Genomic DNA, 18,495 nt, shown 5'->3' with positions numbered 1-18,495 from the left:
ATTGTGAAAATGGGTCCATATTTTTCAAGTTTATCTAAAATCTCATATGGTGAAATTATAATATTGTATCATACTGATAACTTCAATAAATTTCATTATAAAAAATATTTACTTTATAATATATTTTGTCATTTTGTGTGCTGCTAAGTGTCAGATTAAGCTACTACACAGCAAGATTCATTGGTTATAAAAGTTTTATTGATAAGTCAAACTAAAGTGTGTATCTAGTAATATTATAAGCATATAGTATTATTTATAATAGCAGTAAAAAGATCTTTTACAGTGGAATCATACCACTTGTAAATTTGTTTATTGATAGATAAATTATCTACAATAAAGGTTTCTTTTGGTTATCTAATTTTATTAGTTTCTATAATGGTGTTTAATTGAATATAATATAATGCTTGTTCCTACTCTTTATAAATCATAAGAGATTACTTTTATTTTGAAAAACTATTCTTATTTAAATTTTGATTCTTATGATTTTAATTGTTAATTGAGTATTAACTTAAGATCATTTAATTTCAGAGATGAGGAGATTTTTGGTTGATAGAGCAAGTATTGAGAATGTGAATGTTGTACAACAAGAAGCCGAATTAGAACCGCCACCTAATGTGGTTAATGAGTTTAACCCAAATGAGATTGTGCGTGATCCAGGTCATAGGAAACAAACGAGCTTTCAAATATATTGCAAAGAAAAGATCTTAATATTGTGAATGCCATGGAATTAGTTGATGTTGTCAAAGCTCGGTTGGGCACAATGAGAGAGAGTGGCTGGAATAATTTTTTTGCCGATGTCCAAGGATTTTGTGTTGCTAATATTTTAAATATTGACTACCAGTTCGGGGTCGTTCAAGAGCAGAAGGGAGGACTATCACTAATCTTCATCATTACCGTCCAGAGATTTTTTATGTTGCTATTGATAAAATATGTGTGGAGATGGATCACCGCTTTAGTGAAGGAAGTAACATTATACTTGATTGCTTCTCATGTCTTGACCCCAAGAACTCTTTCTCCAAGTTTGATGTTGATAAGCTTGCTCGTCTTGCTGATATTTATCATGCAGACTTTTCTGATGATGACCGAGGAACAATTAGGGATCAACTTGAAACTTATGTGCTTCAAGTGAGAAGAAATGCTTCTTTTTCCACTTGTGAAGATGTTCAAAGTTTGGCTATGAAGATGGTTCAAACTGAGAAACATTTGGTATTTCCATTGGTTTATAAACTTATTGAGCTAGCTTTGATATTGCCGGTGTCGACAGCATCCGTTGAAAGAGCTTTTTCAGCAATGAAGATTATCAAGTCTAAATTGCGCAATAAGATCAACGATGTGTGGTTCAATGACTTGATGGTATGTTACACCGAGCGGGAGATATTCAAGTCACTTGATGATATTGATATTATTCGAACATTTACCGCAAAGAAGTCTCGGAAAGGACACTTGCCTCGTAATTTTATTTAACCCGCTATTGTAAGATTATGTTTATCTCTTTTATTTTAAACTATATTTTTGTTGACAAAATGACGAGTTCTTTTATTTTGATTGATTACTATTTACATATTATATACAATGTGAATTTGCTATCTTTAAATTTTTGCCCAGGCTTTATAATTTTTCTGGCTCCGCCACTGCATATGACAATTGACGAAGTATGAAGTTGATAATTGATAACGATAAGGATAATACTGCACTAATTAGACTATGCACAGAGATCTAGAAATTTTTACACGAGTGTGCGAGGATAATAACTATTAATCTTCGTCCTTGATACATTAATTAAAGAATAAAAATAAAAATATTTAGCTTACCAACCATAAAAAATAAAAATATTTAGCTTAGCAATCATAAAAAAATATCATGAATAATATAATTTTTAATCTTATGATAAAAATATTTTTACTTTAAGTTTTTTAATTAATACCCTTAAGACATTGGTTAATATTTATTTAACTACTAATACTTAGATTTGTCTCATTTGGTGTTTAAGATTATTACATACATATTAAAAAAACATTTAATAGAATTAAAAATTGGTGTATTTAAACTAAAATGTCCTTATTTGATACCTTTATTTTTAATATCTACTCTTTTTATCCTTAATTACAAAATCTTTTTTCAAAAATTTATTTGTTCTTTTTTTATAAGACTCTTCTCTAATATTTAGATGTATTAATTTAATTTTTTTCTTAAATACATGTATTTAATTATTCTCTCTCAAAAAATTAATGAAAAACAATTAAATGGATAAAAAGATAAAAAAATGATAAATAATTTTGATATAATAATATAAATAGTTGACATATTTAATGAAAATAACTAAATTAACCATTTTTTCTTGTGAGGTGTGCAATAATCCAAAAAGTCTTATAATAACAGTAGTGAGTAAATAAGGGTATATTTGAGGGGGAGAACATTAATTAGCCTTTGAAATTCTAAGGGGTGTTTGGTTTGGTTGTTTTCTGTTTTCATTTTCACTGAAAACAGTGATGAAAATATGTTTGGTTGGATTTCTGAAAACATTTTCAGTGAAAATGAAAACAGGAAACAACCAGAAAATGAAAACAATAAATTTTTTCAGTGTTTTCAGTTGAGAACAGAAACCTCATTTCGGGTAAAATGAAATTGGTGACAATGAATGTAATTTTAAACAAATCTAAAAATACAAAAAGACAAGAAGTCAATATATCATAAATTTTCAGTATTTTTATTTCATGAAAACAGAAAACAAGAAGTCAAACCAAACATATTTTCAGAATTCAAATCTTTTGAAAATAAAAACAATTTTCAAAAAATGAAAACAGGAAATGAAAACAGAAAATGAAAATACAAACCAAACACACCCTAAAATATCAATTATTTTGGGAAACAATAGAAAGCTAAAACATCAAAAGACATAAGAATGAGACAGTACTACTAACTTTCATATAAGAAGAAAACAATTTATCCCAAAATAGTCATTATTTTAGCTTTTTGATATAATATTAATTTTTTTTTCACTTATATCCATTATAATATTTATGATATGGACAACTAAAATTAAAAATGAATTAATAATGATAGGTTTAATTTTATAATATTGTTATTCTTTTTCATTCATTTATTAATTTTTTTTGTGTGCAAAATAACTTAAAATGATAATTATAATGGGACAGGGAGAATAATAAACTTCTAAAATTAATTTATCAAAAATAAATTATTTTATTTTTTTAGTCAAATTTATATGTAATGTACAATTTTTTAATAAAAAAATTGTTGAAGAAGTGTTTAGTTAGAATATTAACCAAATACGCCCACCGTACAAAATTTATAAAGCTATCGAATAATTTCAATATCTAAGAGTAATATCACATTTAAAGGGAGTAGAAAGTTAGGTGAAGAACAAAAAGGGTGAAAAGACAATTTGTACTATTTATTATATTTGAACAATCATTTTTTTTGCGGATATTTGAACAACCTTAAAGAGTATAAATTAACAACATACATCCTTTAAAAAAACATACATTTAGATACATACCGGACAATATTGCTTGTTAGGAGCCTATTTCTATTTTCATTAGGATTTAAATATATTTTTTCTACTTGAGATATATCTTTTTTTTATCTAACCTTTTTAATTTTTTGGCTTTGATACTTATTAGTATAAGATCATTAAGTGATGACATGCCATATGAAATGTCATATCATTACTTTCACTTTTTAATTTTCACATATTTAGTAATTTTTAGAGAAACATGTGTTTAGAATTAGTTTGAATGACTCTCGAATCGATTTAAACTTAATATTTTTATTTCTTCCTTTCGAACCTTTCCCTCCAACGCCCCATATTTACCACCATCCTTGTCAAGGCTGGTGTCTCCTTCGACCAAACCATCGTTGCCTTCTATGACCACCTTGAGTCCAACGACTCGAGTCCAACAACTACATCATCGACGATAACAACAAAGAACATCGAGCATCGCATCAACCTCATTGTGAACAAAGGTCTCCTTTATCTCGACATGGGTGTTTGAAAAAAGGATATATGTTAATTAGATAGGAAAAATATATTTAAGCTTTTCATCAGTGAGTTTTTTCTTTATAAATAGGAATAATTGCCCCTTTTATAGATTCAGATAGTTGCTATCTGTTCTTGGCTGGGGTTTGATTTATATTCTCCCAACCCCTTTTGCAATTGCTTTTTCTGTTATTATCTATATATTGAGGTTTTGTGTTTTTGTGAAGTAAGTGGAGGAGTGTCAATCTGGTTGGGATGTCTTCCTTTACTTTGTCTCAATTTATCCTTTTTGTTACCTAAATTTTTTTTTTTAACTTCATACTTTCTTTTGGGATTTAATGTATTCTCTTTTCTTATAAGAGTGTTTGACATGTGAAGAGAAACAAAATGATTCTAACTTTTTTTTTTCTGTCATTATATTTTAAATGGAGTAAAAATAAATACTTCTGTAATGTCGTACATATGATTTTGTTCTATTATACATTTTGAGAAGGCACCAAAATAAAATTCAAATGCCACGTTTCCTTTTTTAACATATTTACCAAGCTTTACTTACAGTTGCCTCGTAATGCTAAATAAAATACCATTACTGGAGGAAATTATTAAGGTGGAGATATAAAGGTGTGGCTTTATAAATATAGCCATTGAGCTTAATAATACTACTAACATATAACAGCATGGGAACAATGAAGTGAAAGATAAGTAAATTAGTTTAACAACAATGATATCTATACACTTATATAATACCTTCATTCCCTTTTACTTTTTGTTTTTGTATATCTCTCTTTTTAATCACATTGCATTACCTGCTATCTTTTACATACTTTTTTTTTTATCTCTAGTGTATATATATATGTATAAACCTAATAAGTGTATAATTCTTTGTTTAATTACTCCATTTACCACACATCACTCTCACATTAATTTGCGGCGTGATACATACTTAACCAGCCATGCATGAGAATAATTCTCATTTGTCACATGTGTATCTGTCTAGATCGAAGAGCAGTAGCCAGTAGGTGATAAATGAAAATCAAAACCAAAAGTGTAACATATACATATGCAAGCTGCATGCATGCCCATAAAATGAAGAAGAATCTAAATACATATACATGGGGCTCTCAACAAACAAAATAATCTCCCATTAAAGCTTTTTAATCTTACTGTTTTGATGATTGATAACTACCATGAAAGACAAATGCCCATGCCCTCTAGCATGGTCCACATCAATCACTTAATTATGCAAAATTTGAATAGTAAATGGAGAGAGAGGAGTAGGCGTCGGTTGTCCCCTTGAGTTACGAAGAACCACATGTCAGGTTGCACCCTATATGCATCAACATATGTATATTACATGATAAGAAATGTCGGCAAAAACACTTAAATACATTTTTTTATTAATTGAAGTTTATGTGCAACTTATTAAATAAAATAAAATTTACTTTTATTTAATATTTTTCACTTGCATTTTAACTAATATTAAAAAAACACATTTCTAATATTATAAGGGACTTCACTTTTTATCATTTTTTCTCTTGTTTATTTCTCAAACTCCACAACTACTAGTGTGTGTTTTTTTTTTGTTATGCTGACTAAATTTGCATTTAAACTCCATGCTCCTATATATCAACCCTAACCCCAAGTTACAACACAATGCAATCGAGCAAAACACCGAGTATATTTGAAGATGAACAAAAGAAGAGTGAAGTAGAGACATAAAAAAAAATTAAGGTGGAGAACTATGCACTTATTGTCTTTTCTGAACCAGCTATAACTTAAATATTTTAGATATACCTGTTCAGCAAACTTCAATTCATTGTTACCAGTCATTGATATCATTTGAAACAAAATTATTGGCTCAAATTCTAGATGCATCAGCATCCACGCACCATGACTTAAGAGATCTTTGTTTCATTTTTTTTCTTTCAGAAAAGTATTTTTTTAAAGGTTTTAGATAAAGCTAGCTGTCAAAGTTGTCAAAATAAATGAATTCGGATATCACAAATTTTAAAGAGAATGATTGTCTATAAGTATGCAAAACAATATAGAGCTTAAAATAATAAAAAAAGTATAAAAAAAACCCTAAAAATAATGGCCATTAAACATGGGATTATAAAATTGTTTGTCCCTACAATAATATATACTACAATGGTTAAACAGTGATGAATGATGACTACTACAAGAAAATACATGCACAAAATATCGGTCATACTCCTTAAATAAATAATTCAGAATCTTCCTAGTTTACTAAAATTTTTTAAAAAATTGAATGATTTTTATATTTTTAATATGTCAAATGTAATTATTTTTCCGTTCAATATTTTTCTTAAAAAATAGTAGTAAGATATATAGGAGGAAATAGTTTTACTCCTCTTGCATAACTAAAAAGAAAAAAAAAAGCGTAAATTTTGAATAGTGTGCTACAACAAACAAGGATGGTTTTAAGAATACAAGCTAAATAACTCATTTATCGTGGCATGCTTGCATGTCTGATGAGCTCGGGATTGACAGAATCTTTGCATTGAGCACAAGGTTGATTTGCTTATGGTGATAACCATGCACATCCCTAAAACTCATGTTAAAATTACTTCATCATTTACTAGAATGAGCAAAAAAGAAAATTGTCTTGGTTCAAAAGAACTCCTGAACACCCCCCCTTTACAAAACACTATTCTTCATATAAATGCTGTATTAGGAAAATAGGATAACAGCACAGCATAACATTAAAAAGAAAAAGAAATAAACATTAAGATACTAATCTTGTTTTATGTCTTTTTGTGTTTTATCTCTATCTTAATATGATATCTTTCGTGGAATAAATGTGTATGTTGAAGATTCAATTTATCATGTTATCAATTTTAGTAAATAATTATTCTTTATTTTATTATCATAGTTATTATTTTATTAAATTGTTAAGTTGATAAGTCCTTGGTTAAAATTAGAGATTTGTTATCATGATACAAATTATGATAATGAGAAATAAGTCGTTTGTAATTTTAATCTAATTTTTTTATTGTAAGGTTATTGTAAATATGTCATCAATAATTCAGATAGATCAATATATATGTAATGGTCTTTATTGGATAAAAATTAATATATCTCATTTATTAAATTGCATATATAGATAATGTATATATGGATGTCATTACTGAACAGATTCAATTGAGAATTTCTTATAGTTAATATTACCTTGATATGTTAATTAACAAGTTATGTGTTATATTTTAATTTTGGGCACCTAATGTCTTAGGGCATTAGTTGAATGAATATTGAATATGATTAAATACTTGTAGAATTAATGATTAATCAATAAAGAATCTATCAACTCTAAGCAATAAATTTAAACTCTATGATAGAATTAAGACCTTGACCAAGACAATTGAATGAAAGAAGAAAAAAAAATTAAGTCATTTATTGATTAAATATAATGTGTTAACTTTATAACACCCCAAGTTTTGAATACTAGGAATATACCATAAGAAAAACTCTTATTAGGACCCTTCTGGTATATTTTCTGTAAATATTTATTATTATTATTTGTATATTATTGATTTTGTACTAAACATGTACTTGTGTTGTGATAGTGTGTGTATTCCTACACACATGTGTATTTTGTGTATATTATTATTGTTGTTGTTGTCATTGTCTTTATTATATTATATTTGGTGTTAGGAGAGTATTAGATTAACTTCTTATAGTTAAAATACTTGAAAAGTTGTCTAAGTTTAGTGTTAGTTTTATGATGACAACCCTAGATATACCACATCATATCTTGAGTTATAGTTGTCCATTTGAGGTGTTTTTTGCGTTGTTGGAAAGCTTGTTAAAAATATACAATTCATTCACACACCTTAGAAATCAAAATTAGCTTTTATATTAGAGAAAATCAGCTCCAAAGTGGGTCACTTGATCATAAAAAACACTCAATCTCACAATGAACAAAATAACCTCACCAACCCCTTTCTTACCCTATATATAGAGGAAACCAACAAGTCTTATATGCACTAAAGAATTAAGTGGGCTTAGCTTTAGGTGCAGAGCCCCTCAGTCAATATTTTTATATTTTCATTTGAGTTTTCAAACTCAGGGAATTTAGATAGCTTGAGATTGTGTTTTAAATCACAACCAAATTTTTGCTATAGTAAGAATTGTCGTGAAGATCATGGTGGATGAAGCCATTGGGTCAATGCATTCTTGGGAGTGGTCACGAGATCTCCTTCCTTTTCCTTGTTGAGTAATTACTTCATTTAAGGTTACAGATAGTGAGTTCTCTATTTTTCTTTTGTTGTATAAGTGGTAATGAGTCACAAGTAGATTGTATGATCTTAGGTTTATGATTATAGCAATTTCATTTTCTTGGATGTGTTATGAATAACCTAAAGCATTTAGTTTTCTTATGATTTGGGTGAATTTGATTGTTGTATGTTTTAATGTTTTGTCATTTTGATGTTCTTGAAATTGAATTTGATATGATTTTGGATGCACGTGCTAATTTTTTGATAGAAAATGTTAACTTATAACACCAAAATGTGTACTTAAATGATATAATTAGACTTTTTGTTCTTCATAAGAGTTGTATACCTAGATTATCTAGTTAAGGGATTTGATTTCACTCAAAAAGGATTTATATAACTCCAGATATTATAATTTTAGTGAGTAAAGGTTAAACTGCCAAAATTATGTTGTTAGTTTGTATATTTCCTAATTTTAGGTTGCTAAACAATTGAAAGGGATTTTTAGGTAAACATAGAAGTTGTAGATAACTTTCTTATCTTTGTAACATTACAAGAACCAACTTAATAGGATTATTACAACTCTAGACATGATTATTATACTCTATGAAGGTCATAGTAACATAGGAGGAAAAATAAGTGTGTAATATTGATATCATAATGAATGATAGTATGATGCATGATGTTTATATTTATGATTTGACGAATAAAGTGATGTGATGATATTGTTGTGTAAATGAGTAAATGTGCCCATGATTGATATTGTGACTGAATGCATGATGTCCACAAGTATATGAGAAAGTAATATGTCATGGTATCTGTATGCGTTGCAAAAAATGTTAGGAGAACCTATCCCTGTGGAATAGGAATCTCCAAGGGAATTCAAAAATAAATCATGTGCATATTATTTATGAATCATGCATAAGTTGATGTATGACTCTGCCCTTGGAGGTGCAACGGTTTGAAATCTTCTTTAAGCTCATGTTGATCACATGTGTTGGAGTATCCTTACAAGGTCGAAACACCCTAATGTGTCGCTACCGGTGTCATCTCGGTAAGAGTGATAGTATCAGGTTGCCCATTGTGCGATAATTCATCGACTACATGGACTCCTAATCTACATTCAAAGTGTTTTCCAAAATGATAACACATGCATACAAGTCTACGGGTCTAATATGCATTGCATTTCATGTGTGAATTTGTGTATGGAATGTTTGATATAATGAGGCACACTAGTGTTGTGGAACACAATTGTTTGTAAATGTATCTTATATCTTTATGATTTCCTTAATGTTTTAAATTTAATTTGAAATGTATCTCACTCTCTGTCTATTTGTCTTGTTTATGTTTGGGCTGAATGTCACCCTTGTAGATGAGTTTATGTAAGATTGTGATGGTGATGTTGCATGAGAGATTTAAGTCTCCACTATATATTACTATTATTTTATGGTTATGAATGCTCTGAAATAATATAACATTTGGACACAAGTTTTATTCATTTATAATGATTAAATTAATAAATAGTTTTTCACCATATTTTATTTAATATGGTTTGTATGGACTTTAGAGAGCCAATATTTTTTTAACATGGAGTTATGTTATTTATTGATTTATTTTCTTTAGATTTACGAATATTTGTCATGTAATACTCTTACCAAGTGTATGTATTAAAAAGATAAAAATGTTAAATAAAAATTATAAAAGATAAGATAAGAAAAGTAAAAGATAAGATAGATAAAAGATAAGTTATCAGAATTTGATAATATTGGGACCTAACCTGCCTTATGTGATTAAGATGTATGATTTTATGATTTTTCTTTATCAATTTAGGTGATTTTATCCTACCCACATCTATTCATTTACTTGCCCATGGTTCTTCAGGATGACAAGCCTATTTTATTTATCTATCTCCCAAATCTGTTTGAAAAGATTCAACAAATAAAATGCATGAAGTCTGAATTTTAGATGTTTACAAAAATGTCCCTAAAACTAATGCATGCATACTTTCTTTAAATTTTATTTAAAAGTTATCATCTTCCGAGTATCTAACCCCTAACAGAATATATGAAAAGATAAACAGAAAAAGATAATAGGAAAGAAAATACTTGATATTGCATTAATAAATAGTGAGTACATCATACAGCTTTTAGGTCTGTCATGCCTTAACTAGTTATTTAGCCACTCATTGTCATGAGAGGCTTTTATACTTTAGGGGGTTGAGGTGAATGAAAGAAGGTAATAAATGACTAATAACAAGGAAAGAAGATTTCTCATAAGGGATAGACCCAGTGTGTGGGTTGTGTGACTCCTTGTCTTCCTTCTTATAGTTGTTGTAGTGGATTTGGGCCTAATGCTGAAAATCTTTCTTATTCATTTTTTTTATATTTTTTCAATTTTTTTCTCTTTTAATTCATCATTTTCATATCTGCAAGTCATAAATAATAAAAATATTAACTATTATCATTTAAGCCAAAACATGTAGACCACGGCAAAGACATGTAGAGAATAAACAATTTCATGTTTCTTAGAATGTTATGGAAATATATTTCATGTATGTTTTTTTTTCTTTCTGAAAAGTTCCATTCTCACGTTTTAAGCGGATTCTATTTCTATGAAGAGGTGGGTAACTCATTCTTGTGAGAATGACTATTTTCTATACTAATTATCTATTACTTTTTGAACTTTTTAATTAAATATTTTTTCATCTAAAATAACTAAATACTAGTCAAACATGTCTATGAGATTAACATTTCTAAGTATAATATTTTATAAAATGGAAAATTATACCATGAAATAAATGCCCAAAATTTTCAATCAACAAACTAAAATTAATTACTGTGCAATCTGGTATTTTCGCGCGTCAAAGGTAAGAACGAGGAAAAACCTAACTAGCATTAAATAGCACAACACTACGTACTCTGCTGAGCTTTCATTGAGGTAGTCAAAGTTGCAAATGAGCATTTAAGAATATAGTGGCAAACAATATGACAAAGGAAGCTGGATCTTTTGCATTTTTTTTAGTGCCTAACAAGATTACAGGAAAGGGACACAAACATTTAAGTTGTTTCTCGATTCAATTTTGTTCAGAACAGTGTAGAATGACCAGCAGTGTTTGACGAAATTCCATAAAGAGCAAATTAGTCGTTTGAATGGCTAATTGTAAAGTAATGCATAGGCCAACCCGAAGGTTAAGTATGATTATGTTTACTAAAATTAGTTAAAAGAATTAGTTAAAAGTTAAAAAGTTAGTTAAAAATTAAAAAAATTAATTGATAGTTAGAAAGTTTTTATGTTAACTTATTAAATCATAAATGTTTAGTAATACTAACTGTTAAAATAATTAAAAAAATATAAAATGACATATTTTAAAAAAATTAAATAAATTAAATAAATATTTTAAGGATAAAAATAAAATAAAATATAAAAAATTAGAAATTAACATTTTTAAAAATACTACTATTTTAAGTAAAATTTCAAAAAACATTTGAACTACTAAAAAATACTACAAATTACTTTAAAAACTTATTTATTGAACAGTGAAATAAATTTTTTCGACTAATAAAAAAATTAGAAATTAACTAAAATAATTTGTCAAACATAATCAATAATTCACCCTTTCCTTTTGATATTGTTAAATCATCTTATCTTGAGTTTTAAATTAATAATAATTGTAAGAAAAAGAACATACTATATACTAATAAAAATAAAAATAAAATATTCATCAATATTTTCTTAGAAATGACATCGGAGATTAGAGACAGTGGATTTAATTCATCAATATTCATCGAAAGGCCTAACAAATTTGCGAATGCATAGAAATAAAACTTGGCTCAACCTCCATTGAGACTAGAGAGCATATAAGTATTAGCAACACTTGTTGAATATGTTAAAATTTGTTTCGTAATGAACCAAGTAAGCTGCAGTATTTGCCTAATAAACAAATATCCACCTACTCATTCTTAGTAAGCTGCAGTACTAAAACCATGCTAGGAAAATCAAAAGCCAGATCTAAACAACTTGCCTTGGTGCCACCCTGCCAAATCCCACTCAATGCACTAAGGCACCATGGCATGATATTTTTTTTTGCATCCTAAATAAACAAGTCATAGAAGAAAACATGATGCTGGACGCCCATAAACAAATAAATCCACATTATTCAATCTTAGCAGCTGCTCATATTTCTCATCTGCGTATTAAAAAAAAAAAGCATATGGATCCTAAAACAAATACAGCAATAAAATATATCCTTGACCAAAATCTTTAGTTATAAGATCAAGCTAACAAGTATAACTACAGGAGAGCAAATCAGAGCCCACCAAAGAATCATCGTCCTCTTGAAATTGCTTCTTCCATCTCACCGGGTGATGAAGGAAATAACTCTATGTAGCGACTGCCAAGTGTCATCCTGTCCTTTACCATTGCTGCTTTTGAATCTTCAGCACTTGCAAATTCTGCATAAGCCTCCCCAGAAGGTCTTCCCTCTGAATTCATTATAATATGAATAGAATCCTCTGGCAGCCCAAAATCCTTGAAGAATTCCATTATGTCATCCTTACTTGCAGAAAATGGCAATCCCCTTAGTCGCAACACCCCAGTGTGCTCAGCTGAATCTTTTCCTTCATCATATGATTTGGCCCGGGAAGCACTTCGACGAGGTGAACCACCTCGGGCATCTGAAACCTCATTTGCGATTGCCTTGTAGTATTCCTGCCTCTTACTTCTGAAAACTTCAACATATCTTCTACCCATGTTCTGTCTGTTTCTTTGAAGAGCAAAGTCAACTTGAAGAGGATACCCCAGAACACAGAAGCCTTCCCCAGTGAACTTGCCACCTTTGTGAACAAAAAGGACATCGACTATGTCTAGACCATGGAAGAACTCAGCCACATCAGTTTCAGTACAATCAAAGGGAAGGCCACGCAGCCGAACAACAGGAAAAGGTGGAGGAGGAGGTTGGCTGACATATCCATAAGGAGATGGGTTGTACATAAAATTGGAACCAGTGGAAGCACCATAGAATGAAGATCCTGGATCAACAGTGCGCTGGCGTTTTGCAGCCATTTCACGCCCATCACCACCATCAGCAAATTTACTGCAATTTTCAACCGTAAACATAACAGAAATTAAGAACCTCTTTTTTAGGCAGCAAATATGTAAGTTTCACCTTTCTAAATAAACTGTAAATTTCAGTTACATCAGTACGGTCTAGCCATTTAAAAGATAAAATAAACTCAATTCATATTAGGCGGGCAACTGTAAATAAATTGTATTTTAGTCTGCTAGTTGTGTAAAGATAAATCTAATAGCAAAATAAAATTGAAGGTATGTACCTAAATTTACAAACAAACAAAAAAAGTGCCGGCCCATCTATGTACCTGAATATTTTTTTTAAAATTTACCTGTGTAAAATAGAAATAGAGTTATGCAAAAGAGAAGAAGCTGGGAAAACAAGGAAGAAGTTGTGTGAAATGGAAGCAACGAAACACAGATCAAAGAATAGAGGTCAGGGCTGCTCACAAAAAGGACAGGTATGACTGGAAAACAATGTCAGCACTCAGCAGATCATTCTTAGCAGAGGGGAAGCAGGGGAGATGATGGAAATCACCAGAATGTCCTAAATCACTAGATGGGACACGACAAAAAATTGGAGCAAGGTCTGTGTTTTCATCCCCAGATTAAAGAAATGGCTGAGATGCCACAATAGGGACAGTAATTTGACGCTATTTCAAGCCACAATGGCTACTTTGTCAAAATGCAACACTTTTTATTTTTTTAACTCAAGTCGTAAAATTATTTACGACTTCAGTTCAATTTTTTTTTTACAACTTTAAAGTTGTAAATTTTATTTTATATTTTTTAACTCAAGTCGTAAAATTATTTATGACTTCAATAATTTACGACTTTAAAGTCATAAAACCTCTTTTTCAAAGGTTTACCACTTTGAAGTAGTAAACCTGCTTTTTGTTTTAAATTTACAATTATTTACGGTTTTATTTTTATTTTAAATAAAAAATTAAAAAAATATATTAAATATATAATAAATAATATTAAGTTGACTTATTTATTAGTATATTTTTTTATGATTTTATTTGATATGTTATTAATTTATTTAATGTTATATTATTTAAAACATGTTATATATATTTTTAATATAGTTTAATTTAAATGTTTTTTTATTTAAAGTTTAAATAATCTCAATAAAAATACATAGAAAAAATTAAAATGAGATATTAAAAATTTGGAAGACTTTAATTTAAAAATTGATTATATTTAAACAAAAATTACATATTTGTTAAACTAATAATGAGTTGATGTAGTTCTTCTAGATATGTCTCTCGATCTCTCATCTTGTTGGACTCGATTTGTGTGTTTGTAGTCCGTGTCTACCTCCTCTTGGCTACAGCCTCTACCTCGGATGCTCACGTGTAATTGTGCGTGTTGTTGAGGAACATGATCACCACAGTTGTCATCATCATAATGATGGACAATAACAGTGGTGATGACGATGACAACGATGGTGTTGTGATAATGTTCCTCAACAACAACACATAATTCCACCCCTAAAACAAGAGGAGGTAGGAGCAATAGACCAAGAGGACAATAAACACAGTAATCCAACAAGACACATATCCAGAAGAACTCGTTGTGGGACATCATCTCATTATTAGTTTAACAAATATGTAATCTTTATTTAAATATAATCAATTTTTAAATTAAAGTCTTTCAAATTTTTAATATCTCATTTTAATTTTTTTGTATTTTTATTGATAGATTAATTAAACTTTAAATAAAAAACATTTAAATTAAACTATATTAAAAATATATATAACATATTTTAAATAATAAAACATTAAAATAAATTAATAACATATCAAATAAAATATACTAATAAATAAGTCAACTTAATATTATTTATTATATATTTAAATATATTGTTTTATTTTTTATTAAAAATAAAAATAAAACTGTAAACAATTGTAAACTTAAAACAAAAACTAAAAAAAACAAAAAAACAGGTTTACGACTTCAAAGTCATAAACCTTTAAAAAAAGGTTTTACGACTTTAAAGTCGTAAAACCAAAAAAAAAATCATAAATTACTGAAGTCATAAATAATTTTATGACTTCAGTTAAAAAAAAATAAAATAAAAATTTACGATTTTAAAGTCGTAAAAAAATTGAACTGAAGTCATAAATAATTTTACAACTTCAGTTAAAGAATAAAAAGTCGTAAAAGATGTAACGACTTTTGAGTTAGAAGTTGTAGCACCTGTTACGACTTATCCTATTTTGGATAGTTTTTTAAAACATACCCCTGATTGGAAAATTGGGTAAAATTTTACCCCTGTTTGGTAAAAAAAGCCCAGTTAGAGCAGTAGTCAGTTAGATGTATAGGATTAGTTAATAAAAAAGGGAGAATATGGACAGAAGGGGCATTCAATTTCATTAAATAAATATTAAGAATCATCTTTTCTTTCACCTAACTCCGGAGGTTCCTATCAATTGGCCCAACCTGGGGATCAAGTGACCAAAATGGGGTCACAAATGAAAGCCTTGGAGAATTCAGTGGAGTTCTTAAAGTGGGTGACCAGCAAATACAATTCTCATCTTTTGGAGATCAAGAGTGTACAGCAAATCAATAGCAGCAAACAGATGCTGGGAAAGTGGATGTAGAAGCAACTGATTGGGAGGATGGGGACTGCCATGCAAACAAGCAGTGCAAAGGTGGAAATCCAGATGGCCATACTGGAGAAGATCCTTCAGGGTAATAACCCAGCCTGAATTTTTTAAGTGCAACAGGTCTGACAGGTCAAGCCATTAGAAAGATTCAGATGGATTTCATCAGAATGAAGGGTAGCACACTGCACGTTTACCATTCTTATGGAAGAAAAACACCAGAATTGACATTGGAAGGGCTTATCTCAGAGCTCATCCAGCATTATAATGGGATTGAGTGTATTGGGAATGCATAAGAAACAAATGAAACATAGACAAACACAAGGATTAACACCAAATCCAGACAGTTCTTTCACCCAAACTGCCCTTAATTTCATTTAATTACTCAAATAATGATATACAGATTAAACATAAATGCATGCATAGTGTTTCCAGAAACTAGAATATTGTTTAAGGTTTACCAGCATTCAGCTACTGCAACTCTTTCACTGATACCCCAGAGATGACTAATTAACATGTTGCCACAGGCCCACATCTAACATCAAGCCAACTGATTCCATCCTCTCAACTTTTTTTATAAACCTTCTCACTTCTCAGGAATACTCTCATTTAGACTAGATATTAAGGTGAGAGTAGACAATATTACTCTTTCCATCGGTTTAAGCAAAATATCATAAAGCAGTGAAAGACAAAAGACCATAAAAGTTCTCATACTCTCACCTTAGAACAGATCGTCGCAGACACTCAGAATAGAGATCATATATCATTGTTCTATCTCATACCCAAAACAAAAAATAACAAAACACTATTTCATAAGAATGTTATTGATCATACTCAAACTATGCTATACACTTACATGCTGTCTAAGTATAACATAACTCACATTTGAATGCAGATAAAATGTTATAATTAACCACTTTTATCCTTAATGATTTTTGTTAAATAATTTATGATGGTAGAGTTGCAGCAGTTGGAAGAAACACATCTTAAACCTGAATTGATAACAGTGTTAAATATCAATGGGTTTTAAACTTTAATGCATTGAAAATGGGAAATGAAGATGATGACACTGATGTTACATTCATTTTCCCATGCCTTGAAATCATTTTTATCTAGAAAACATGATCATCTATATGAGCAAATACAGATTTGGGAGGAGGTTGCCATGCATGGGAAATACCTCTTTCCCAGATGGGCTAAAAATGTACATTTCCTAGCAATATAATCATTGTACCACCAGTAATTCCATCCAACAAACAACAAGAACCATAGAAGACTCTAACCAATCAGTACCACGACAAAAAGGGAAGAAATACATAATATAAGATAAACACAAACAGTAAACTAATACAACAACAACGAAAGTCTTATCTCACTACACGAGGTCAGCTGCATGAATCACACACACCTTTGTGCTAGGTTAAAGGCCAAATTCTCAGGGATGTTATTCATCATGAGATCCCTCTTAACAATTACGATTAAAAAAGTGAGTATAAAAGAAAACCAAATGGAATAGTAGAAAAACTACAAGGCTGCAAACAACTCTAAAAACATGCCTTGCCATCCAAAACTTTTTATTGCCTACATACATATCAACAAGACACCTACGACTTCAAAGTTTTCCACATAGTAATAGCATCACAATGAATATGAAAAACAAACTAACGGAAATTATTGGTTAGAATAAAGTGTTTATATCCCTTCCAGCATTCAGTTCTACACAAACTGATTTACCATCAATGCAAGTTGCAAGAATACGTTACAGATATAATTTCTAAAACACAACGCTTCAACATCACTTTTTAACTATGTTGAAGCAGTACTTCTCACTAAGTCACCACACATCACTGGGCACTCCAATTCTCAAAAGAAAAAAAAAATAGTTTTCTAACTTTCTCTATGTTTATTTATTTAGGGTTCCACTTCGAATAATTCCAATTTTTTTTTTTAAGATAGTTCAGATTTCTTCCTCACCCGGTTTGGAGATAGTCCAGATTTCGTAAATTAATAAAGATAACGAAGATTGGTAAGGTCTCAGGAATTTGACAAATTAAAAAAAAATTAAAAAAAAATAAAAAATCATACGTCATAGCAAGAATTAAACAGAACTGAAAAGAAAAGAAGAGAAGAAATCCAATATGTGAGATTATGAACTAAACCTAAGATTTGTAGCGAACACGAATAGGGGAAATCAAAAAAAGAAAGTAAAAAGAGTGGTACCCTCGGTAGAACATTGTAGAAGGTTGAGCGAAGATGAATTGAAGCGAAAACCAACGATGCCACTCTTCTCTTGGTTTCGCTGCTTCCCTCTCTCTCTCTCTCTCTCTCTCGGTGTATGAATAGAATGAATGTACTCGCACCTTACCTACTCTTCGTACCCAATGTTATTTAACTTCCTAACCTTACACATACTCCAATTTTATTTTATTTTAGTTTAATTTTCATGAATTAAGATAGATTATGGACACTAAAACAGTTTTAGACAGATATTTGTTTACCAGTAAAAAAAAACAATCTTAAAAATCATATTAACAACAATTTCTTTTAGTTTACTTATGTGTAGTTTTAATAATTAATACATATTCATATA

General features: G+C 29.5%; 2 protein-coding genes across 2 annotated transcripts; one reads left to right on the top strand and one right to left on the bottom strand.

Moving 5' to 3' along the window:
* Positions 1–530: 530 nt before the first annotated feature.
* On the top strand, positions 531–1,464 carry LOC121175245 (uncharacterized). The gene is made up of 2 exons (XM_041017783.1): positions 531–657; positions 842–1,464. Exons 1-2 carry the CDS (start codon positions 531–533, stop codon positions 1,462–1,464), a joined length of 750 nt encoding a protein of 249 aa, XP_040873717.1.
* A 10,899-nt stretch (positions 1,465–12,363) lies between these two features.
* LOC100786072 (heterogeneous nuclear ribonucleoprotein F) lies at positions 12,364–18,298 on the bottom strand. The gene is made up of 2 exons (XM_003532161.5): positions 18,126–18,298; positions 12,364–13,321 (listed from the first exon to the last, which is right to left on the bottom strand). The coding sequence occupies exons 1-2, from the start codon at positions 18,137–18,139 to the stop codon at positions 12,553–12,555; spliced, it is 783 nt and encodes a 260-aa protein (XP_003532209.1). The 5' UTR covers positions 18,140–18,298; the 3' UTR covers positions 12,364–12,552.
* Positions 18,299–18,495: the final 197 nt, after the last annotated feature.

The sequence above is a fragment of the Glycine max genome, chromosome 8, assembly GCF_000004515.6.
Source record: "Glycine max cultivar Williams 82 chromosome 8, Glycine_max_v4.0, whole genome shotgun sequence".
Taxonomy (NCBI): domain Eukaryota; kingdom Viridiplantae; phylum Streptophyta; class Magnoliopsida; order Fabales; family Fabaceae; genus Glycine; species Glycine max.
This window is presented reverse-complemented; position numbering and strand designations above follow the sequence as displayed.